General features: G+C 42.8%; 1 protein-coding gene across 1 annotated transcript in view; it reads left to right on the forward strand.

Annotated features, from left to right (window-relative positions):
* The first annotated feature begins 488 nt into the window (after positions 1–488).
* Positions 489–27,088, forward strand: part of DYNLT3 (dynein light chain Tctex-type 3) — a 124,370-nt gene continuing 97,770 nt past the window's right edge. The window contains exons 1-2 of the mRNA XM_069204242.1: positions 489–657; positions 14,156–14,197. Coding sequence (XP_069060343.1) covers positions 631–657; positions 14,156–14,197 — 69 coding nt within the window. The 5' untranslated portion in view covers positions 489–630. The remainder of the gene's footprint in view (positions 658–14,155; positions 14,198–27,088) is intronic.

The raw sequence follows: 27,088 nt of genomic DNA on the forward strand, positions 1-27,088 counted from the left end.
AAAACTGTAACGATATGTCTCCGTCATTTGTCAGAGCACTTCCGCCATATGAATGACGGGTAAAATTTTCGGAGGTTAAAAAGAGGTGATATTTCGTAGCTAGAGGAAAGTTTTTTATGGTGGCCTGCATTGTTTTTCAAATGACACCAGTGTTGTATTATGTTTATTGTGTTTTAGTCTGTCATCCATGACAATTATAGTAAAACACATCTTCACTTTGCATATCAGTGAAAAAGAGAATATTTGTGAATTTCATGTTTTTAGACGTACACATCCTCCAATATTACGTTCCTCGTTCAACTAGAGCATTTTCTACTGTAACTTTATGAAAGTTTACATTTTTGACAGTTCCAACCCAAGATGACAGCCATCGATTTCTACTGTAGCCATAAGTGGACAATTTATTCTATGTTTCATTTGAGTTTATCGAAGTTATAAAAACTAAAATGCAACGAGTCCTTCCCCAGTTTCTATGATGAATTGTGCTTGCCTCTTTTTCATTGGGTGTGTCCCACGCACATCAGGACAACACAGAAAGTGAGCTGTCAGACAGTCTCAGTAAAAGGCACAGAGTGCAGAAAGGAAGACCTTCCGACAGAAGAAGCACGAAGTCCGGGCAGCGTGCAAATCATGGATGACAATTCAACACATGAAGAGGTACTTTGCATACTTTGCAGAATGAAGGAGACAAATAGATGTGCTGGCTGGGGTTACGTGTAGTGTAACCTAAAAGACAACCGGGGCATTGAGAGATCCGACACAGTGTATCATAGAAAGACAGACTGGAAGAGGGAGTCTGTGTAGCCTGTCTAACCGACTGCATTCAGTGTTTCCTAGGGAAGAGGAAAAACACTCATAGCTTTTACAGTAATTCACAAGGGGAGGAAAGAAACACTGCCCAGAAATGTATACAAGACAAATACGGGACACTGTCTTTCCCATATATAACATTCAGTGTACCCTGGGGAAGAGTGCAGCCACTGCCTAGCCACATACTACCTGCATTGTACCTTGAAGGCAAGAGGAGACACTGGCTCCCCCATAGTTACGATTTAGGCATATCTCGGGAAAAAGAGGGAAAGCAATTACGTTTTTTGTTTGCTTATGTGTAACATTTGCAATTTTTGCAGTGCACGTACGTGTGATTTTGCAATGTTTTATGTTACGGGGCCTCAAGGGGAACAAAGTTATTTTTATGTGACAACAGTGTGGACACACGAAGATTTAAGGACTGGGACTAGGAAGTACAATTAGAGTAATGAGACAGCAGGTAGGTTATTGAAAATTATTTTCTAGTTGTATCTCTTGGCTAATGAATAATGTATCTAGAAAGCATACATTTTTATTTCAGGCATACTAGACAGCACATACGTTGTCTGTTGCGCGTGACCTATTGGCAGATTACAGTGGGCATAGAGTCCTCCCATTGCTTACCATTAGTTGCCTGCATTCTCACTCTCACGTCTTTGCTTCTTATTTGTTAGATTGTGTGGGCTTTACTGCCTCTTTGTGTGTCTGATTCTCTCCTGGATCATAGGCACATTAGTTGTGTCCTTACACTGCTCACTTTTCAGGTGCTACTTTTTATTTAAACACTCCACTACATTGCATTTGCTTTTTAGCTGTCTCCCTCGTGTACTATCTCCCTCTGCCTCACTCGTGCTAGTTTTTCTGTGAGCTTTTTGTGACCCCCACCTTCTGATGTGCTCGCCCTCGAGTGCTTCTCACCCTCTCTTCTTTTTCACCTGTATGATTATCCTACCTGCGCCACATTGCGTTCCCTCATTTATTCCCTCTAAGTTGCTTTCCCCACCCAGGGCTCCTGTGCTGCTTCCATGCTTGCCCCCTGTTGTTTCCACACTTACCACTGTGTTGATTCCATTTTTCTCCTCTGTTGCTTCCCATGCCTTCCTGTTGCTTCCCCACCCCTTCCCTTCAGGATTCCAGCTCCCGCTCCTTTTAAATTGTCTCAGCCAGCATTTCTTCCCCCACCTGCACTTCAATTGCTTTCTTTTTGGTTACTAATCTAATTCAGATTAGTAATCAAAAATTGAAAAAACAGCTTGCAGCATTTTCTGGATGTATGTATCCATGGTGCATATGCTTAGAAAATGACACTACCTGCTGCATCACAGTTTTTTTCTCTTTTTTTAACCTATGCTCCACAACATTAGACATGCTCTACATTGTAAATAAAACCACTGTCAAAGTCTGTAGGTCACAAAGGCGAGGCCTGTTGGCTTTTCCAGTGCTGCTTGTGTTGTCTGATAGGCTGGAGGCAAAGGTCTGGCTGTGTCTAACTGGATTTCCTTTAATGCCCATACCTGCAAGACCGAAGTGACAGTAGAAATTGTGGATTCCTCTTGCATTTGGAGCAGGATATCCTGGTGATGGGTATGGTATGGAGCGCCAGACTCCCAGCTTCCCTACAAGTAGGAACTCAGCACATGAATATGCACCACTGCGCAGTATCCTTGGCAGCACTTTCCCTCTGAATCTAACACCTCCAGTTCACAGGGAGTAGACATTACAGCGACTGCACATGTTTAAAGTGCTTCTTCAGGACTCTGAGCATCACACAGTTTGGTCAATCAAGAAACCTCATGTGATCTCCAGTTTCCCTATTCAGACCATATTTAATTCAGTCCCTGGATGATATCTCCTTCTCCAGTGCAACATCAAAGGACAATGCTCTTGATTTACATGTCTTCCAGGAGCTAAGAGTACTTTGTATTATTTAGAGTTGATTTGAAAAATTCACACATCACATCACACACACCGCTACAGTTCAAAAGTTAAGATAATTTTCTCGCAAAGGATGGAAAAGCAGAAAATAGAATGAAGCCAGTTATAGGTCTTAAAATATGTCCGCTCTTCCCCATAGTACAAAGATAAGTGTCTTCTGCTCAGTTTATTGCCTGATTGAGCACTCCTTCTTCCTAGTTCCTGAACATGCTTATGGATGCCACTTAATACTGGCTCCAGACTTAAGACTTAAGTATTTTACTTTTAATTCTTCAATTCTAAGAAGGCAGAAAAGGGTAGTAATAAACCCTATCAGCCCCTATAATTATGTTCCTATCGTGCCTGATTTTATTTAATGTCAGCTTTTTTGTATTGGCTGTTATGTTTGTGGGTGGACTATTACAGGTGACTGACAAAAGGTGGTGAATTGGAACTTTAATGCTTAGAAGAGTAACTGTGTTGATACCCCTGTGCTTATATGTGTTTTTGATACATTCACTCGTATTACTGTTATTTTTTCAGTTACTGCTGTGTTATTTGATGGTGTATGCTGCATAAATGTCTTTCCGCCAAAACTCTGTCCGTGCAATGCCACAAAAACGGGAAATACCACGTATTTTACTCATTCTGTCAAATAATTTGTGCAGGCCAGACACAGATTGTTAAAGCCAATGCAATGTAAGTGCACTGTATCGCAATGCAGCACAAAATGGATCATCGGGCTGAAAATGAGGAACAGACCACGCGACACCGCTCTAAGGGATAAAAGGCCGCTTTAATAGAACAGGTCCAGTGAAACAATTAACCTTGGCAACAAGCCTTACAAAACTATAACCTCACTAGACAAAGTTTTCTCCTAACCCCTCCCCCCCACTAAACTTCCCCTTCCCAGTAAACCCTTAATCAAAACCTTTCCCATCTGTCTTCCTGCCCCCCTTCTGTATTTCCCTTCCCTTTCCTCCCTTGTGACCCTTGCTACAACCTCCCTGACCTCAAACTTCCGCCTCCTCCCCTCCCCCCCAACGGCTTTATGTGCAAATCCCCCGCCCCCACCAGACCTGTCTACCAGCGGCAGCCTATTTTCAATAAACAACAAACCTACCACCAAAGTGCAAAGCAATTACCTGTCCTCTTAAAGCCTGATTAAGCCCAAAACTGGTAACTCTGTCTCTTTAAGCTAAAAAAGAAAAACCTTGACATCAACAAAAATCAAACAAGGCAAAAAACCCAAAACTTGAAACAAAACGAGGGAGGGTGGGTGGGCCAAAAAACTGCCCGAGTACCGCCTCCTGGGTGTGACTACGGCCAAAGAGGCCGCCCAAGCCCAACCCACACCTTTTATAGTGACCCCCAGGCTACCACCCCTTCCTGTCCCTTAACCAATCAAATACCCGGTCCCCTTGTGGCCAGCTCCACCAGCCCGATAAGCCCGGGGGGAGACCAGGCATGCCTGACTCCCCCCAAAACCCCATCGGGCTGAAAATGAGGAACAGACCACGCGACACCGCTCTAAGGGATAAAAGGCCGCTTTAATAGAACAGGTCCAGTGAAACAATTAACCTTGGCAACAAGCCTTACAAAACTATAACCTCACTAGACAAAGTTTTCTCCTAACCCCTCCCCCCCACTAAACTTCCCCTTCCCAGTAAACCCTTAATCAAAACCTTTCCCATCTGTCTTCCTGCCCCCCTTCTGTATTTCCCTTCCCTTTCCTCCCTTGTGACCCTTGCTACAACCTCCCTGACCTCAAACTTCCGCCTCCTCCCCTCCCCCCAACGGCTTTATGTGCAAATCCCCCGCCACGCAGGAAAACCGCCCAGTGTTTTCCTGCGCCCACTCACCCAGACCCCGAATTAACGATCCCACAACTTCTCACCCAATAAATCTGCAATGAGCATTCTCAATTCAAATAAATACATCTCATTCCCCAAAAAAGACAAATGCACCCCGTCCTGTCTGAATAAAGCCAATTCCGTAGCCACCAAATTATCATGCCACAATATCGAAATTCCCTTTTCGTGACAGAAATTCCTCATCTCTCTGTTTACCTTCCTCCTCTGCCTCTCGATACCTGCTACCGAATATGCTCCTCTCCAAAACCTGCGAGGTACCAAACAAGTCCATACAATATGAGTGCCAGCCCAACGCTCTTTAATTCTTAACAAATCCATTTTCATTGCTTTTAACAAACCAATACCTGATAAGGAAACTAAGTCATTTTCCCCCAAATGAATTGCTAAAAGATCCGGACAAACCCCCTTCTCCATCCTACGAGATAGAACTGACAAGAGCTCTCCCCACCTCATACCGCTCTTACCCACCCAACTGACCTTAATCCTTGACCCATCTAAACCCAACTGCTTCCCAAAATGCCTAGACGCCGCCTGTTTCTCTGCCCATCGCACAAAAGAGTGCCCCACGATCCAAACGATACAGCATCCCTCAGGACCAGCAACACAACCTATGAAAGAACAATGGAAAAGAGAAATAAAAAACACCGAACTGGAATGCACATAACATTAACATTAACCGAAATAACCATAACAAAAACCTCAACTGAAAACTATCCCCTGCAAAAAACCCCAAACCAATACTCATCTAAATTGGCGGACATAACGCTTAAAACATTGTGATTTCCAACGCCCTAAATTCATTATTGCCACATCTGATTTACCTACCGTCCTTGCTTCTGTAGCCGCTCCGATTCGGAAGGAATGTGTCCCATAGTACCAATAATCCATCCCCAGCCACCCCAAAGCCCGTCTCATGACTGCCAGAAGTTGGTAAGCCGTCAAAAGCAAACCATCCTCATGCAGGAATACAAACCTCGATGACTCCGATAATCTTCGTGCGAATGACATCCAAAGCCCAACCGGGCAAGTAGCCAGACCTGTACCCTTCAAAAATACCTCTTGTCCCCTCCCCAACCGATCATTTTTTGATGCTCGTAACCAAACCACCACCGCCCCGCTCCTTACCTGCACATCAGACTGCAAAATTCCATCACGACCCTTGATTCCCAAGAGCTCCGAAACCCTAAATGCTCCATGAAAAAGCCAAGACATGCAAAGAGATAACAAATGACATTCCCAAGGTGAAAAACAAACCTCCACTAAAACTCCCAACAACTCTTGAAGCAAATCTGACGTAATAGGTCTCCTCCCATCCCTCCTCGCCCCCCCCTCCCTAGCCCACCCCGCAATCAAACGTCTGCAAAGCTCCCCTTCCACCGGATCATACCCCCAAAAATACTTACCAAAAAATGATATCCCCGACAACTTACCTGAAATAGTCACCGCCGATAACCCCAACTCTATTTGCTGCATAATAAAATGAACAGCGTCCTCCCTCCTTTGCATAAAAACTTCTCTACCCCCAACCCGTCTCACCGCGCCTGACCTTAAAAACTCCAACCAGGCCTGCTCGTAACTCTTCCGTGTAGATGGAGCTATCGATTGCTGGACCAGCTGCAACATCCTCACTCTCCTAAATCCCACAACTCCCTGGGAACCACCGTCTTCTGTACATCCGCTCCCGGCGCAAGACCACGGAACCTCTGCCACTGGAAACGAGACAGTGCATCCGCAATATCGTTATTCACACCAGGAACATACTTCGCCTTAAACATCACATTCCATTGCAAACATTTCAACAAGAAAACTCTCAACAGCCTCAAAACCTTCTCGTCTTTCGCCCTCTGGGAATTCACCAAATGTACCACTGACTGATTATCCACATTGAAAACAACATTGCGATTTGCCAAATGTGAACCCCAAACCGACAAAGCCACCACCAAAGGGAAAAATTCCAAGAAAGCGATGCTATGTTTCGCTTTTTTCCAAGTCAAGGGCCAACTCTCAGCCGCCCAATGTCCATCCCAAAAGAGGCCAAAACCATGCGCTCCTGCCGCATCTGAAAATATCTGTATCTGCCACTGCCAATCCATTTCATCAACCAACATGCTAACTCCATTAAACTGTTCCAGAAAACTGATCCAAATCCTCAAGTCCTCTTTGACACTTGCCCGAAGCCGAATGTGCTGGTGTGGCAAAACTGCCCCTTTCATTGCAAAACCTAAGCGCCTGCAAAAAGCTCTACCAACTCTAACCACTTTGCATGCAAAATTCAAATGTCCTAAAACACTCTGCGCTTGCCGTAGCTCAATTTTTGGCCTTTTTACCGCCTCTTCCAATAAGGAAATCAATTGCTGAACCTTTTCCTGGGGCAAACGAACTTCCAGTTTAACCGAATCAAGCTCAATTCCGAGAAAGCTTAAGCAGGTGGATGGCCCCTCAGTTTTGTCCTGAGCCAACGGGACCCCGAACTCTGCCATAAGACACTCAAAGGTCTCCAACGCCTGACCACACTCACTAGACTGAGGTGTCCCAATGAACAGAAAATCGTCCAGGTAGTGGGTAACAAACTTCACTCCACCCCTGTACTGTAAAATCCATTGCAAAAAAGTGCTAAACATTTCAAAAAGAGAACAAGATACAGAACATCCCATAGGTAGCATCCTATCCACAAAAATTGCGTCCTCAAATTGCAAACCCAATAAAGAAAAATCCTCTGGGTGCACTGGCAAAAGCCGGAAAGCCGACTGAATATCTGACTTAGCCATTTCAGCGCCCCGGCCACACTTCCTCACCAAAGCAATAGCATAATCAACCGATGCATAATGCACCACTGAGTCCTCCGTGGCGATGAAATCATTCACCGACGCACCCGCCGGCCAAGACAAATGATGGATAAGACGAAACTCGCCTTTCTGCTTTTTTGGCACCACTCCTAGAGGGGAAATTATCAAATTCGGCAATGGCCAGCTGAAAAAGGGGCCTGCAATCCTACCCAACTCCACTTCCTTTTTAATTTTAGCCCTAACAACATCGGGGAATTGCCTTGCGGACTTCAAATTGTTGGCCCATCTCCTCATCCTCGGACCTTGGTAACATAGCTTAAATCCGTCCCTGAAACCACGAACCAAAACTTTTGCATCCTCCGAACGTGGATAAAATTGTAACCAATGCGTAACAACCTCTATATTAATGGGAGTAGGGCCCTTTTCCTGCCAACTGCTGGAATTGCCCTCTTCCCCTGTCCACTCCTCTACCCTGTACCCCTTGTCCAGCCCAATTGAATCCTCCAAAACATTGGTAAACCGGATGCCTGCCCCCACAATTGGAACAATCATGCCTAAATTTACATTGTTGCCTTGTACACATCCCACTGTTGAATGACCAGCAGGCCCCATTATGTGGCAATTGTCCCCGTTGCCCAGATCCCACCCCAAAATGGGTGGGACGGCTCTGAAAGGGCCGATACTGAACCGGTAAACCGCTCGCCGTATGCGTTGCTGGGGCAGTCCGAGCAGTTCTCAACCACTGCATCCACAATTCATTATCAATTTCACCCCAAGCCTTTTCTGGGTAGACCGCTTTCCTTGCCCTAAATTCCTCGTCATAACGGAACCAGCCAAATCCACCATAATCCATCTGTGCCCTTCTCACCACGTCCATGTATTTCAAAAGCGCCACCGAGCAATCCGGGAAACGCTCGCACAGAACACTGGCATAAATCAAGAAAGCTGACGTCCAATTCTCAATTGTCGTGGGAACTTTAGGTCTCCGAGCTAATTCCCACTCCTCCTCCTTAGAACCCTCTTTAGCCTGAACTTCTCTATGAAGTAACTTAAACACATCCACAAACTCCCCTTTCCAAATTTTGCCTTTCAAACTTAGAGTGAGATGCGCCCCCAAAGGCATCGACACTCCCATATACGGTAATCTCTTTCCCTTTCCCAAACCTTGACTAATGCTACTACTCTGTCCCACAATCACCTGATCCACCCCAACCTTACCTGATTCTTCCTGCGCACTCATGGGATCCCCCACTTTGCTCTCTATTCCTTCTCCACCCGCCTGAATTGCTACATCCACGTTTGTTGAAACTCGAAGCCCAGACCTGGTACCCCCCAATACACAACCCTCACCTCTAGATAAATTTGCCGCCACATCTCGACGAGACAGCCGCTCGCCCCGGAACGCCTGCCCACTCGTTGACCCTTGAGGAGCTTCGACTTGTTCAACATCTTCATCATAGTCCAACTCCTCTTCTTCCTCACCAGTCAACATAGCGCTCCGGCTATAAGACCTAGACTCCGAACCTCTGGCATACGACTCGACCGATCTGACTTCCATAGGTGTGACCTCCCTCGCCGTCAGGCGAACCGCTCCGGATTGCGCCCTCCCTTCTGTTCGGCGTCCCGGAGGTGCCCTGACCCCCACCGAAACAGGACCTCCAGCCGACCGTCCAGACCGCTGGTGCTCTATTAACACCCCATGTCCGCTTGAAACATGAGGGGCCGCACACTCGGAAAGGTACGCCCTTTGTTCGTGACCCAAAACTTTCTGACCCAACTGCGCTGACCCTGCACCCCCATATTCCAATGCTGCGCCACAAATGCTACCCTGTGAAATCCTACCTTGATCCTTCCGGGAAAAGCCCCGCCCTCCTGCCCTAAAAATTGAATGATCCTCCACCTCCCACTCTTGCACCCCAAGCCCCACCTGACAAAGTATATTGGAAGTCTGCCGACTCCCCCCCCCACTAGGCACTAAGAAACCCCTTTCAAAATGCCCACCAATGCCACTCCCTTCCTCAACCTGCAGCTCTAAAACCTCACCTTCCTCCTCGGAATCTATGACTATTACAGCCTTATTATCTCGCGTAGCCATAAACATATGGCTACCTTCACCCGACGGGAAATTCTCTTCCTCGACTCCGAAATTCATCAAATTCCCCTCTCCGACGCTTAAATCCTTCAAATCGGAGGGCGCGGCCATCTTAACTGCCCCTCCTAACTGTCCTTCCTCAAAAGGCAGCCCCTCCTGCTCCCACTCGCTTTCTACGGCGAGTGGGGCTCGAGGTGAGAGAACCTGGTGCACACGCGCGCCTTTTGCCAAGCTCGCGCGTGCCGCACCCGCCCCCTTCTGGCCGCGGGTGCGCATCGCGCCCCTCAGCCTCCCAGCTCCATTCCCAGAACGCGCGCGAGAGCCGCGCCCAACCGTTTTCCTCGCCGCAGAGCCATCGCCGACCACACGGGCGCCTCTACCCTTGGCTGCCACCCTCCGCACCAAAAAACCACCATAACGACGTGCATTACTCGCCTCACCCCTCCTCGCCGCCCCTATTCCAGGTAAGCCGCCCTCATTGCTAACCCTTGGCTCCTCACTTCCGTGGTCCGGTGAAAACGAAACTTTCCGCCCGGCCACACTTTTAACTTTAAATTTCTTGCCTTTCTTAGGGCTTGTTACAGGGGATTTACAGGCCAAAACGGCAGCTGAAACCCTGTCAGAAGAAGGCCTCTTCGGTCTCTTCAAGCCCACCCACGCTTGTTCTAAAACCCCTTCCCTTATCAAATCTTCCCTCCCAGCCTCCTGCAAAACCTTCAATGCCTGAACCACTGGATTAATCTCCATGGCAACCAAATAACACTTTTTCCTATTTACCAACTCCGGCCTAAAAACGCCCAAAAAACTGCCCGAGTACCGCCTCCTGGGTGTGACTACGGCCAAAGAGGCCGCCCAAGCCCAACCCACACCTTTTATAGTGACCCCCAGGCTACCACCCCTTCCTGTCCCTTAACCAATCAAATACCCGGTCCCCTTGTGGCCAGCTCCACCAGCCCGATAAGCCCGGGGGGAGACCAGGCATGCCTGACTCCCCCCAAAACCCCATTACAATACAAATCAGACCATTAATATATTATTACACCTGCTATGTCAATCTGTGAGATTAATATCCAATGATATATATATATATATATATATATATATATGTCATCACGCCATCAAGTGCCCATAAATATGAGGTTGTACTCTAGGCTCTAGGGAAACATGGGTTCAGGCTTGAACCTATCAAAGACTAGCAGAACTATTAGAGAGTAAACTTTGTACCTTTTTCAAAACCATTTTGCTCAGGAACAGATAGTCACTTCCAAGGCCTTTTCTCTTAAATATTCAGATGTGCTGAAATAAAATGGTTCCTTTGTGATTTCCTGAAAATCACAACTTTCGTGTCAGACCGGCCTTTGAAGGGACCCCTAGCTTACACAGAGTGGCCTTTGAGCAGTCGAATCACCTGTAGGACTTAGCTAGATTCAGTAAGTTGTCAAACCTGTGCTTTTCCAGACAAAACATTGTTCGTGTTTTTGTATTACATTTAACACCTAAAGGAAATATGTACAAACAACTCCTCTCAACATGTGCCCTCTCTTAGGCACTCCTATCAAAATCCTGCCCATCTCACAATTACACGTCTTACACTGATACAGATTCCACAGTCACTCTGTCATCCACGCTCACAAAACCACCACATTAGCATTGCTCTAATAATACAGAACACACCCTCCAATGACTCGTTACCGCAGACACTGAACAACACACATTCCGTAGTCATGTGTGAAGCAAACATATCAGATCTCATTGCAACTCACTGATTTAATGCCATCTTCATCACTGAAATTTGTTTCTGTCCCATCTCAGCATACATTTTCCATGTCCTGGTTTCACTGCTGCATCTAGCACACATGCCAATGCAACAAAACAGAGGTAGCCTTGTCATCCAAAGGCCAACATGGACCTGCACACTACTACAACAACCACCCAACAACTCCTTCAAGCCCCTCTCCCTTTACTACTTACTCTCCACAGCCAAGGTTATAACCTCCCAACTAGTCTACTGCTCGCACTACGTCAGTCCCACTGTCCCTTCATAAATCTCCAATGTCATCACTAACGGCTTAGCAGCTACTCGTTTGAGCATGTTCCCCAGCAACTTTAACATGCTGGGTGACCTTATGGTACTGTTAGCGCTTCTGAACTTATTTGGCCTTTCTTCAATTAATTTATAAGGGGACGAGTTAGGAGTTTGATGGACCTTTTGACTGCGCTTAGAGTAAGTCCCATCACAAGACTCAATTTCCATATCAATCAATAACACTTCTCTGGCAACAGGACCAATAGTCTTGGGAGTCAGTAATTTCCACACACCATGGCCCCTTGGACATGAATAACCACACCCTTATGTAAAATTAGAATGTTTAGCTCCCTGTATTAACAATGTTAATATCATGTAACTTAGTCTCAAAATCAAATGTAAACATACAGAAACAATACCGGTTGACCGAATCTTCCAGAGAATCTCAATTTAATCATTGTGTAGATCACTACACATTCTAGGCTCACAGTACAAATTAGTAGCAAGAATAACTGTTCAATAGAAATAGCATACATTTAGATTCAGCAAAGAAAAGACATCAACTGTTGTTAATATTTAGCAAGCATCTTCTGTGAGTCTCCTAGCTAACCTTTTGATTGGAATAGCATGTTTGGGCTTCATGCAAAACAGTTTTAGTCAGCACAAATTTGGAAAAACATATAGCTATGGCTTTAACTAATCAACGATTTGGTACCTAAAGACAAAAGCAAACAGACATGGCAATCAGTAACCTAGTCTTATACCTTACTTCAGTATGGTTCAGCAAGCTGCAACTATCTTCGTTAATTGGACATCAGTTCGGTCAGCATCAGAACATAGCAATAAAGTTCAAGATAGAAATGTCTTGGGAACGGGAATAATCGGAATGACACTTCTCAGTAACTTTTTGCAAAAAGTGAGCACATGTCCTCTTGGGACATTTAGGAAAGAAGTGGATCTCTCCTTTCAGTACAGTATTGCTAAGTTAGATTTCCTAGGACATCTTCCCACGTTGCGGTCAAAGAATTGTACGTTTACATTTAGTCCAATGAAAATAGAACTTCAAATCTAAGATACAGCTAAACTGTCTTTCACATGTAGATGATTGGCTCCTCTTCTCCTGTTCCTATCATCGGACTCGTTCTGGTAACAATCTTGTACTCCAGTCAGTGCATCCATTGTTAGTTCCTGGGAACATCGCTTTCACACACACAAACTTTACAAAGTATCAATAGCTAATACAGCAGATTCTAGCAAGCAGTTCTCATGAGAAAAAAGATTTAGTTACTGGCATTCGGTCAACACAGTGGAAAAACACAAGTTTAGTTCTCTAGGTGGCCATTTTGTGTGAATCATATAAACAGTGTAGCTTAACATGAGGCTGTGCAACTAGGTCCAAGACCTCGCTAACTTAAGGCCTACGATTAATGAAGCAAATAAATAATACATGACCATTAATATTACATACTACTACATTAATCTAAATATGAGCATGACATTTTAAATTAAGAAACAGGTAATAAAGAGACTGTGATTATCGGTGGTCACTCAAGTAGGCACATTTTCAAAATTGTGTATTATTTCTCTATGTTCATTTTCCATATAGATTTAACATTCAGAATACATCAGAGTTTAATTGTAAAATGTAACGTTAACAGTACCAGAATATGGGGACTAATTAGTGCCAGACAAAAATATTCTATCTGAAATTGTGTTTGCAAACCATGCCTGTTTGGACTTCGAAAGAGAATGTCTACATCCATTGGAGTAGTATTTTTACTAATAATGTTTAGGCCACAATATTTATGTCTGGTGGTTTGTTTTCGATATGCTCACATATAATTCTAGGAGACACATCAACATAGCCTATGATATAACCTTTCTTAACAGTGGTAAAATCTGCTGATGTCAAATAGAGTGTCATTTTACAAACTCATTGAAAAGACAACATTCTGCCAAGCACCAATACATCTCGACATCTATAATCTTAGCATGGCATGAGTTGTTGTAATCTGTTTCAGTTTGGTGTCTGTATGCATCTCATATCAACCTAGTCTTGATTTCTCTATTGCCTCCAGCACTATTTTCAAGATTTTTGTCTTTGTTACCTGTCCACTTTCATCTACTAAAAATCAGTAGCAAAGGCCAGCTTTTCACAATTTTACATATTGTACCACCTCTCTTTAAATATATACCAGTATGTTATGAACTCAGTTAGTTGTGTTAAAACATTTATTCATAGCTGCATCCTCTTCAAATAATAGTGCATCAGCTACTAACTCTGGTCCTGTTCCACTCTTCATTTACATTATGAGGTTATTTTTGTTTGTGATAAACCACTTACTAATCGCTGTTTGTTTAAATGTCATACACGCTCTATCTCACTGTGTTAACGTGAAATAGTAAGATCCTTTTTGTTTTGCTAACATAAATACGGATGGTACCCACCGTCTACCATAATACAGTGGGAAATTTGGCAATGTGCCCTTTTGGTTTTGCAAAAAAATATAGGTAAACAGGAGGTGACCAAATTGGTCTAAACAATACAGTATGTTGTGAGAATGTTAACATGCAATTTTACAAAGCAATGATTACCGATTCAAAACTCAGTTCTGACATAATGCTGACACCCCGTTTTCTCATTTGGTTCTAGGCTACATTTAATGCAGATGAAGCAAGCAGCACCGTGAAAGAGGTTTGTATTATTTTTGCTGACCTTTTCTAAAAAATTGGTTGCGGGTTTTGCGTTGAAGGTCTTTTATAGGGCAACAATAGAGCTTTGTTACCCATTTTTATGGAACAACTACATCAACATTTACCCAGCACGATGAATAAAAATCATAATATTTATTAAAGCCAAATTCTGAAAAAATATACAAAATTGTCACACCTTATCAGTACATAGGTATTTCAGACTGCAGACTTGCAAAGTAAATGGATTTTTTTTTATTTACTAAAAAGAAACATTGTTGCCATGTAATGAATTGCACAAAATTTGACAAATGCATGGTATATACAATTCGAAATCTTCATTCCATATTTCATATACCCATTAATTGTACCTAGGATCAGAAAAAGCTTCACTGATCTAAGTGTCCTGATTGGCTGAATGCTACTTTGTCATATTATCGGTGACCTCATGTGCCAGTGGTAGATATGGTTGCGTTGTTAACCGAAAATGTTACGTGCCAGTGTGTTTTCCGCCCTTCGCACAGCACCGAAACTGCATTAGTCTTTCTGTTTGATGATCTTCATCTACAGGTCTTAGCCCTAGTCCTGCTCTATTTGTCAGTGACTTTTGGCACCTTGCTCATGACCGGTTTCTGCTAAATTTTGAAGAATCTGAGATTCTGGCCTGGGTAGAGCAGAATACGTTTTTTCTACCCCTTTTTTCTCTGAATTTCAAATTTCAAATCATAGAATTCCCTAGGGCTCCTGGTTGAGTCCTACGCTTTTCAATCTATATTTACATCCTCTGGCGCAGCCCATACACTCTTTTGTTCTTAGATTGATGTGTTATGCCGATGCCACATAAAAATCTTGACATCTTTTGAAAATCAAGGCCAAGAGAGTGTTTTCAGCTTCCAAACGTGTATCTTGTCTGTTGTTGACTGGATGAGTAGCAACTCTCTGAAATTGGATACGGACAAAACTAAGATGCTAGTGATCTCTGAATGTAACTCTCTCCGATGAATCTTCCTAATGGGTTCCGGCCGTTTTAACTGAGTGCTGCTCTTGTCCCAGTATCTTTCATATGCAACCATGGCTTTCGGTTTGATCAGGTCCATTCTCTTGCTGAGCATGGTGGCAATGAAACCTCATCCATCTGTTTTTCGTAAAGTCTTTAATTTTTCATTTTTCAATCGCAATCAAATACAACTACGGGCAAAACTGAGTTTTATATCTTAACAGTTTTATTCAATGGAGTGCACGCAGTGCTGATTTACGATTGTACAATTTAGTGATTTTGAACCCTGGCATGGTTTGTTGGATGCAGGACTCCCATGTTTAATATTTGCACACTATATCACACTTTTTGTATTCTTAACATACTATTGGCGGCCACCCAATATGTTTTGCATATCTCATATGTTCTACATGAAGTTGTCATGGCGTCCCATTGCTGTTTTTTACAATTTACTCGGCGGCTCGTTACCCTGCTGAAGCCACTGTCTCCAGTGGAGCCATCAATTTCTGTAACATCTCCACTCAGGTCAGACGATCCACTTCCAATTTCTCATCCATCCTAACCTTCAGAATGTGTCTATCCTCTGCTATTGCCCACTCAGCCATATCTCTAGTCCATGTCTGGGGGTTAGGAGCAGTGTTTGACCACCACCCAAAGCAACCTTTCTTCTTGCCAGTACCAACTCGAGCAATACGTATCGGCATTACACTGCATCATTTTCAGGCTGTGGAATAACACCAAGGAGACAGCACTTCATAGAGGCCACTGCCTTAACTTTTGATACCCCTCTCAAACACTAGACTATATCCCACCTATACTGTTATAACCTGACGAAACTCCAGATCATGTGTTTAAAATCTGCGCTCTTCATACCACATCTAGGATACCTACCTGACTGGCTTAGGTAATTTCTATGTAACCTCACTGGTGACAAATAAATGTTAAGTAGTACATAAAATTGCACACCAGGGGTTTGTTAGACACCTCCTGGACTAGTGTGCACACCCTAACCCAGTTCCTCTCTGCTAATGTTTCCAGTAGATACACTTCACACTTAGATTTGGCTGACATCTCTACTACCCTGTCTTTTTTCAAGGCCTCGTACAGACAGGAGCTGGCTGTCAAGAGGATCCCATTTCCAACCGGACCTCCAGTGTATGTGCCCCTTCCACTGTTCCCAGGAAATATGTCTATATCTCCTTAGCTGTCTTTGTCAACTTGGCAAACTGCAGAGACTGCCCAAGACAAATGCCAAAACGTCCCTATGCTTGAAGGATCGTAGTTCATTTTTCTCCTTACAGTGTCTCACATCCTCCCTCCCTCCATGTAGCCATAGATATACTATTACAGTTTTCTAGAACTAATAGTAATGCTATATCAGTAACTTTCAAGAGAAGAAGGCTTCCTTATTATATAGCCTTAATTGTGGTTTCCCATACCCAAGCCATCTGTCACATGGGCATTGTTCGTTCTGTTGCATTGCTGCCATTAACCATACTCGCTGGTCCACTGCCCTTGCCACCACTGTCAATAATCTTTTCTCTGAGTTGTTTTCCTCAGTACACCACCTGGCTGTGTCCTATAGGTTTACTGCTATTTAATCCAGTCCTAAATAGGGGGTCTCAGGCTACCCTCAGTTGTGTCCACCTTTAGAATTCTCAGTCTGACCTGACATCTTTTTGTTGCCCACAGTAAAGAGATAAGCACGCAATCCAACTTTTTAAAATCACTCTTGGGTAATAAGCACTGTGATTTCTGGAGGACAAAAAGACATCTAGGCAGGACCACCATTTTTACTATTTTAATCCTGCCAGCAACCAACAGTGGTAATTATATTTCAAAATCCAATAGAGCCTTCAATCCCTGTCAGGACTCACTCATTTTACAGTCATATTGTTTTTCTGGCTAACGAGGGGCCTGTATGCTCAGATACCCCCAACCTGAGATTCCTCTATCTTAATCTTATATAAGCAACATATCTAAGGCTCTGCCCTCCAATTTTCCATTGGAATTACCAGTGATTTCTTGATTTGTATACGCAGACAAGAAATATTAATGAACTTCTGCAACTTACATAGATATAGGAGGGCTTCATATGCGGCTAGCGAAATTTTGTGTTCTGTGTCACTCATCTTAATCTCCCTCTATCTCATTAAAGCTCACAAGTGAATAGCCAGTGGCTCCATTTCCAAAGCAAAAAGGAGAAGAGCGAGAGAGCAACCCTGCCTGGTCTCCCTCCCAAAATCCCACCTGTATGATACATGCACTCCAGATCTAACCTGGGCCACTAAATTTGAGTATAGCAGAGATATTCAAGCTCTTTGTTATTGGAGTCTCATTGTGTACCGGTTCTATGTCCGACTTCCAGCCAGTCCCAAGCATCATTTGGGTGCCTAAAAAATGTGCCCACCCCACCCGTGTACCACTCTCAACTTTGGAAGGTACAGATGCATTAATTTTATGTTTAGTTTTCATAACTTTTGATTCACAGCCAAGAATGTTTTTTTCTGGGCCTGTATTTACCATGTATAATCCGAAAAAATGTGGAGTGTGTCCCGCAAACTTCAGATCTCAGTGTCTCCTGTCCCATTGAAGTATATTGTTGCTGTCTATATAAATGAGTAACTTGGCTGTCATAGCTCTTGGAGGTACCTCTCAGCGGTACCTCTCGGGGCAGGCGAGAAGCCAACAATGAGCTCTTTCAACCACACAATGTAGATAGTGTGGCTAGTCTAAGAGTGTCCCATAGCCACACTCCACCAATTATTCTGCAGCGTACCTACCTGTTTTTTGTGGTGAAAACTTGACAAAAGTTTGCCTTATACCCATGTTAAAACTCATTCTCTGGAGCTGCAGATGACAATATTGAGTCATACCGACTCTTGTAATTACCTTTCTTGGGATCACCTGCTATTCTAAACTGTCTACAGAGAATTAAAAACGTGACATCTTGCTTGGGCCTAAAATTTTCAAAGTGTGTTTCAGTTTCTTCTTTGAAAGCCTTTCACTGGCTGCCTATCTCCAGATACAATATTTTCAAAGCTATAGTCTTGGACTTCTAAGCCTACAATTATTTTAGTCTTTACTGTTTGCAAAACAAGTTGCAGCATTATCTTCTGAGTAACAACCTTCAGTCCAAGGAACATTTCTTCTTGTGCACGTTTCTCACTGGATGCTTTCACTTTGAATGACTCATGTAACTTGTACACATTGTTCGCACTTAAAATAGTTCATTACTCTTAAGTGGCAAAGATAGTTTAAACTGTGCCTTTTTGTTTTATTTTTATACTACCATCCATGTATTTTTCCTACAATTTGGTGCCCTGTTAGGTGGTGATTTATTATTATTTTTTATTTTGTTTTACAATGTAGCACGGTATCCGCCTAATTGCTCAATCCTTGGCAGTGTGGTGCTGTATTCGAAGCCTAGTGAAACGGAAAGGTTAGTTTTCTAGAATATCACTACCAAAACAGCTGCGTTAGTGTTCATTTGTGTACATTTTTTTGCAGGTATATGCAGTAGCATTTTTCTTTTAAAAAAATGGTGACTCATGCTGGCAGTAAAACATAAAAAAATAACTATTAATGAAAATAATTGTTGCTCCACTTTACCGCGGCAAAGCATGCTCGCCTTATTTAAGACACCATAGCTCTTCTAAAACCTCAATGCTGTGTATCTACTACGGGTTATATAAGCGGCGGAGGGGCCGCGGTTCAGCTGTCGGAAGTAGCTTCGAAAGGTCTTCCAATGACGTTTAAGATTCCTATTTTGTAATCTGGGTTGATCATATGAAATCTGGCTGTACCAAAAAGGAAATTTGAGAGATGTCTTCGATTCACTGGGAGAAATCTCCCATTGCATCATGTGTAGAGGTTTTTGTTGAGATGACTCACAACCTTAATTGCTTTTTGGGCCTGCGATCACGTTCTGTTCTTGAGGGCGGTTCCTGCCATAACGCTGGGAGAATCTTCAGCTAAAAAATATAAAAAAATCTGGCTGTCAGGAAGGAAAATTTAAGTGACGCTCAGACCACGGCTTGCGACTCTGCCTCCCAGCAGTTTGGCGCGCCACCTCTCAGACTATTGCACAATATGTTTTTATATTGGAAAGTGTGCCGTTCGTGACCTAACTCCCATTAACATTGTTTGTATAGAATATCGTTTTTTTTTTGGAAAGTGAATGGTCGTGTCTTACTTAGTATGGAGCACACGGTAGAGTTGCCAAGTCTCAAAGTGCTTTGTTTCCATATACACTGACATATGCACGTGTCACAATTTTCCAGACACAAAATGACTTCTTTTGTGTCTTCGCTTCGTCCGTGATTGACCCCTTTGAATGTAACCTTCTGCAGAGGCAGTAGAAACGAGCACGTGTTTCTCGAATGTTCGTTGGAAGATACACGTACGTCTGTAAGTCGGAAGAACATATGTACAATAGAAGGAACAAATGTAATTAAGCTAGGATTGCACATTCTTCAAAATGTATTGGACCCAGTTTCCATGTGTTCCCATGTTCTCGTGTTAATCGTTTGCGCGTTTATCTGTCCCAAGAAGCATTTATGAGAGTGCATGTACATCTCTTGGGGCTCGTTTTCATGATTTCCAACAAGTTAACAAAGTGCACTTTGTGCCACGTTAATTAAATTCTGTCCGTTTGGCTATGTGCTGATATTATGGTAATATGCTTTCATAATGGGGTCATGGATACCGTGCTTCTCCTATTTTCTGGTTACTCACTGCATATGACATTAGTTGTTCAGTGCAGTGGCGCTACATTTTTCCACACCAGCCTACATTTATACAATGCCCCCGATTGCTAGAATGTTTAATAAGCGTTAGATTTATCTTTTTTGGCATATGTATTTTATAGCGCTTTCCATGAAAAGCTCCTTGAGAAGACTAAAGCGCTTTCTGAATTGTTGAATAGTTAGTTGATCTGGATGCTTATTAGCGGTTCATAGCTTTAACCACATCTACAAAGAGCGATTTAGATCGGGTTATTGTACAATGTTTTTAAGACATATACTCTTCATTTGTTATACTTTGAATTCTCTCTTTTTTTTTTTTTAGAACATCATTATTTACAGTATGATCGGATTCAGCAGATATTGCTGCAATGGACATAGATATTACAAAAGACGCTGAGTATAATGCGTGATCACTTTTGTGTTTCATTTAGCCCACAACATCTTATGTTGTCATCTCTAACAAAATGTCCTGATGTATAGATACACAATGTTTATTCTTTGATAGTCGGGTCGGAAAAAGTGCTAGAGAGCCACATTTAAAATACATATTTTATCATAAATTATGTATGCATTGTAAACATAAGAGGAAGGATGGCAATTTCTGCAAGTACACGTTTTCCCTTGAGTGGGTATGTAGTAGATGTTTGGTAAGGTCTAGTTTGATCAGGGTGTGTAAAGGAAATATGTCCATCTTCCTCGGCTCTCATAAAACTAATAACTTCTCTCTAGACTTGCATGAAATATCAGTGGAGTGATTTTTTTTCGGGGAAAATATATCTAACGAATTACATTCCAAATTCATGTTTCTGTTGTTTTATATGGGCGTGGATCCACTGATTTTTTCCTCTCACTTAAGGAGAGTGTCTTTAACGCCACTACGGGAAACTCGTCTTTATTTTATTTTATGTTTTTTACTGTAGTTTAGCATAATTTACTAATGAGGCTTTTCGACCTCAGTACAGCCCAGACTGACAAAGCCAGTCCTTCGGACGTATGGCAGCAAAATCAGGTTGGGGTCTTTCCTAAATGTGGAGCTGTTGATCACAGTTCATATGCTTGGGGAAAGACCGGAATATGATTATTAAAAAACAATGGATGACTGAGTCATACCCACGCCTTTACAGAATACAGAACATCTTCACCTCAAGGCAGTCTTTCAACAGCAACGAGTGAATGTGCTTTTCTATGGATGTACCTCTGGGCATGCCTGCAGCTGTCTCAGTGGTATGTTTTGTACCTAGCGCAGTTGTCTAATGGGCTAAGTGGAAAGGCCAACAAAGGTTTTAATAAAACAGTAAACTTTGACATAATTAAAGCTAGTAGTGGCTGGTGTTGATGCAGAGTGGTAATGCGGGGGCGGAGGGGGGCGGCGTTACAAAACAAAAGCACAAACCGAACAAAAAAGCGGAATTTTTTTTTTTCTTACTTTAGTGCGCGCCGCATCACCGCTCTTCTGGCTCCACTGCAGGCACAGGCCTCACGGACTGCCCTGTGACCAATCCTAACAATGTTCTCATGCTGCTGGCAGCATGAAAGCAGCATCAGGATTGGCCTCTATGCCCTTGATTTGCACTCTCAGACAGACTGGGAACCTGTGATTGCTGTCTCCAATCTGGTAGCGCAGTTTGGGTTAGAGACAGCTCAGTGCGCATGTAGGTTTGGCCGTCCTGAGACGGCCGGCCAAACCCACATGTGCACTGACAACAGTGCACACCACTCCCCCTCGTGCCTGTCACCCCCCATGGCCTGCCTCCTAGAAAATAAAACAATAATAAATATGGTTTATTATCATTTGATTTTTCAAGTTTTGCAGCTGCTGCTGATGGCGGGGGATGCGCCTCCGCCATAGCAGTGGAGGGGCTGTTGATTAAATCTAAGGTTAAGTGTACTTGCTGTATTTTGCTGTCTCGATCCTTGTTGGCACCTGTTATTCACCATTAATTTGGAGGAAGTATTGTTCCACGTTTGTTGTTCAACTAGCCCGTTGGGGACACATTATATGGGAGTGTATCCTCTGAGATCCACATACAGATAAGCTGCCTAATTTTGACATGAAACATGAGTATACTGGTCACCTCCCCTACTCTACAGTGCCGTTCCCTGTTTATACTGTTCTCTACTGACTGTTCATACTTCTGTAAACATGTTTGTGTGATTTCTTTTCTCTAGTGATTCAAAGTCATCTTTTCTTCTTGTTTTATTGATTAGAGACCTCAGGCCCGTCCTCTGAGTGAGTACTTTTCCCTCCCTAATACAGTTGCAATCAGCTCCCTGGGTTTCTGATCCATACTGGTCTTTTTTTCTTTTTTAGTTCCCATCTTGGACCTCTTCAAATTCATCAGTACTGATGACGACCCTCTTATTCATATGGGTCTCAACATAGTAGACAGTACCCTTATGAATCTTGTTTTGTTTCCTTCCTGTGTTGAAACTATTAAACTCTTTGCAGTACAAGTCAAGGGGTTGGTTTTATTGGTCATATGGCTGTTACATTTGGTCACATTCTTAATGTATTGTGTGAATCACTTGAGAAAGAAGCACATCATTTCACTATTCTCTTTATTATCACCTATTTTTTTAGATTTCTCTTTTTTCTATGCATTGCAATACAGTGAAAAGAAGCATCAATGTTTTACTTTGTCATGATACTCCTATATAAAATGTTTTCATATGAATTGTTATGATACTGATCGTCCTTGACATTATTATTTGCCTAAATTTCAGTTCTAAAGTAGGGGCGTATAATTTGACATATCTAAGAAAAAAAGAAAGCCCAATTATGTGGTCATTCTAAACTTCTTGGTAGGGGTGCAAAAGGGGAAAATGCCCAGCAATTGGATTACCAGGTTTTGTTGCTCTCTGCACCACCGCAGATTTATTTCGCACTGAGGGGTGTGATGAGAATACTGTTCACTTCCTGTTGTTTCTTAGGAATGTCTCCAGCAGTCCTTTTGCAGCTGGGAAGTAATGACTAATAGAGACAATGTTTCCTCTTATTTTCCCCCACAAACACCAGCCAACTTTAAACTCTGCCAGAAATAGCTTTGCAATGTAAAAATTGCACTTGCCATTTCTACTGTATTGTGGGGATCATCTCTTCGGGGTCCTAAACAGTTGCACTTACCTGTGATTCTATCAAATTATTAAAATCAATCAGAACCCCTAGACTCTTATCCATCATAGTCAGGAACGTTGAAAGCCAACTTAGATGTTGAAGTATGTTTCATGCTCATACCAGGCTTCCTAACACCCAAAAGTTCTTTGTTTGACATATTTATTTTAAAAACTGTGATTCATTCATGGCAAAGAGATATTGTTCAAATGGGGACATTGAAGACAGAGTTCAGTTTCAAAATAATCTGTATATAAAGTGCTTGTTTAATGAAGATAAATCCAAGATATTATATCCAAGTCCCCCGTGAAAAAAAGCAGAAAATGTTAACAAATATGGTCAAGGTCAGAGTATTGTGACACACTACACTGATTCTTATTGTCGCCTAACTTCTTGAATAGTGAAAGATTTTTTTTTTTAGCTCTGTCTGACAAAAAATGTTGAATCCACACTAAGGTGGTACCTCTAAATCCTACGTCATTCTATCTTTGGGGGTTTATTTATAGAGTTATTTATAGTATTGAAACCCAAGTAAAAGACACCAAAGAGCCAAGGCATTGACACTGTCATTATACACCAATAGTCATCAGTTGCCCTGTATGTAAAATATAGCATGCCCTCTCCTTCCGTCAGGATTCCAGTCACATTGGAAGGGGGTTTGGAAGCCATTCGCCTGAAGATATGATAGGATGTGGTTTATAAAGTTTTTTTCACATAGCTTGGACAAGAAAGGAAGCTTTGAATTGGCCTCTCGTTTCCTGGGCCGCTGGATCCAAGAAACATAATCATGGACTCATTCAGTACTAAGGGATCCCGGCCTTGTTACAAAGACTTGTAAATATTTTATTTAACTAAGCTGTCTACCATCTGCTGTGGTAGCTGTTGTTTTAAAAAGCTTTGTGAACTGTGCAGATCATAGGGTAATGTTTAACTCCTGGAGAAACAATGTGAATTCCCAAAGCAGCTGAATTCTCACATCCACCATTGGTTGCCTTTACCCTTGTCCCTCAAATCACTGCAAAGCACATTTATGGGTTAAAACGGAAGTGGATGACAGAAAAAGAAAACAAGGATTGGCAATGACAATAGGTCTCTGCAATGGCGAAGCTCTAAACTTTTTGTGTTATCAGTGTGAATGTTTTTTAGCCGTATGTTTGTGAGGTTGCGGATTTGTCATGTATAACAGGCGGGAGTGGGATGAAATGGGTAGTGTGCAGGAGGGGAAAGAAACAGAGAGAGGGCGGGGAAGAAAAGGTGATTGGGTGGAGAGGTAGGAAGCAGTGATTGGGCAGGAGAGGGGGAGAAATGGTGATTGGGCAGGAGAGGGAGAAAGGGTGATTGGGTGGGGGAAGAAACAGAGAATTTGCAGGATGGGAAGAAATGGAGAATGGGTGCGAGTGGGTAGAAACAGAAAGATAAAAAAACTGAGAGTTTACCCCCTGGCTAGGCATTACTGGGAATAGTCCTTTTTCCTATTTTTTGTGCTTTCAGCCGCCTTCCAGTTAGAAGTAGAAATGGGTGAGAAACCACTGGTGGATCCCGGAAAGTTATACATTACTGAAAAGTAGACAACATTCTGAATTCAACAAGGGGTCACTTGTGAAGACCCTTCAGGGTTTTCCTATAGAAAGTAACATTTGAATTAAAACAATATGGAAATTGAGTTGAAAAAACAGCCATTTGTGTCTACATTTTAATCTGCAACTTCTAACTATGGCAGATTTTCTAAAGCAATATACCGTTACGTCTGGTGGAACCTTCTGGTTGTGGGTATATTCAGGACTTTCAGGTTCACCAAGAACCCTCAGCATTCAGAGCCAATAACTGAGCCCACCTTGCAATGGTTTTTCATTGTGTACCAAGTATACAGTGATTCATTTGGTAAAATACAAAGAGTGAAAAATAGGTATAAAGGAAATGTATATGTATTTCTGAACTGGGCACAAGACATGGAGTTTAGAAGCAGTGGTTATTAGCACATCTCTGAGTTTGCTGGTACCTATACTAGAATATGTGAATTAGAGGGCGTTTCTCAAGATGACTTCTTTCTTACACAGTGTCTTAAATTTGGAAGGTGTAAATGCAGAGAAAGACAATTGATAATAACACTTGTTCTACTACTCTGTGTTCCCCACAGTCTCCTGATAAAATTGGTACCTCACTTGTGTGGATAGGCCTAGTGCCCGCAACAGAAAATGGCCAAAACGCAACGTGAACCCAGCACGTTTTTCCACCAAAAACTGACCTTTTTTTTTGCACTGTACCTAGCTGTGGATTTCAGGCTCTAGCTCAGCCGACATCTACGGAAACCTAGCAAACCTGTACATTTTCAAAAAACAGACACCCATGGGAATTCAGGATGGGGTGACTTGTGTGGCTCTCACCAGGTTCTGTTACCCAAGATCCCTTGTAAACCTCAAAATATGTCTAAAAACACATTTTCTTCACATTTTTTGTGGTGGAAGGTTCTGGAATCAGAGGGGAGCCACAAACTTCCTTCCACTCAGCATTTCCCCAGGTCTACTGATTCAAATGATACCTCACATGTGTGGGTAGGCCTAGTGCCTGCGACAGGTGCAGCCTAAAATGCAACATGGATGTATCTAATTTTTCCATCCAAAACTGACCCTTTTTTTGCAATGTTCCTAGCTATGGTTTTTTGGTCCTAGCTCAGCTGCTTCGTAGGGAAATGTAGCAAAGCTGTATGTTTTTGAAAACTGGACACCCAGGGGAATCCAGGATGGGGTGCTTGTGTGGCTCTCAGCAGGTTCTGTTACCCAGAATCTCTTGAAAACCTCAAAATTTGTCTAACAAAAACACATTTCCCTCACATTTCTATAAAGTTTTGGAATTTAGGGTGAGCCACAAATTTCCTACCACCCAGTGTTTCCCTAGGTCTCCCGATAAAAATGCTAGCTCACTTGTGTGGGTGGGCCAAGTGCCTATGACAGCGAAGGTCCCAAAAAGTATTGTGGACACATCAAAATTATCTATCTCGAATAACCTGTTCTTGCAGGGGGGTCATTTGCGTTTTTGGTCCTGGGCTTGGTGGCCATTTAGGGAAACCTACCAAACCCAGACATTTCTGAAAACTAGACACCCGGGGGATTCAAGGGAGATGTAGCTTGCGTGGATCTCCCAACTTTTTCTTACCCAGAATCTACTGCAAGCCCCAAATTCACCTAAATAAAAAAAAAATCACATTATCCTCACATTTCTGTGTAAGCTCACCATGCTGGCCAAATTTCGTACCACCCAACATTACCCTTGGTCTCCTGATAAAAAGGATACCTCACCTGTGTAGGTGGGCCAAGTGCCCGTAACAGGGAAGGGCCAAAAACATGTAGAAATTGAGGGGGCACTAAAGTGGGTCCAAAAGAGCAGTTTTTTTTCCATACTTTTTAGGTCGAGTAGCACTTTGATGTATTGTAATGTATCAGTGGGCATTTAACCACGCCTCCGCACGCCCATCACTATCACTCTTTCATGGGCTTGCCTTTCAAAAATCCTGTTATCATTGGTAAATGCTTTACGTATTTTATTTTTGTCTCTCCTTGGGGCAGTTTTGTTATTGCCTTGGCCATCAACCCTGTTACATGGATAATTGCACGTTTGCTGATATGTTTGACTGTGAGCAAACTTATTTTTTGTTTTGTGTCTCTACTTCTTGCTCGTGGCAGCCGAGCGCTTTGATTCGGCTTGCTTATGTCAACTGTTTTACTTTTAATTTTTAATTTAAATGGCAAGAAAAGTCAAGTTAGGAATTTACAGCGCTAATAGCTCTAACTCAAGCAAACACAAGACCCATTGCATTGCAAAGGCTGACTCTGCTTTGGGCACCCAGACAAGTGTGGCAGAGTTTTTATTAATACAGATGGGGCAATGCTGGGTGTTAGGAATTTTGTGAATGCCTGTGGAATCCTAAAGTTTCCATCACATAAATGTAGGATAGGGAAAATGCGTGATTTCAGGCAATGTTGGAGGTTTGCAGGGTGTGGGGTGCATGTGACACACACCACCAAAGACTCCCACCAGATG

Source organism: Pleurodeles waltl, chromosome 8, assembly GCF_031143425.1.
Source record: "Pleurodeles waltl isolate 20211129_DDA chromosome 8, aPleWal1.hap1.20221129, whole genome shotgun sequence".
NCBI lineage: Eukaryota > Metazoa > Chordata > Amphibia > Caudata > Salamandridae > Pleurodeles > Pleurodeles waltl.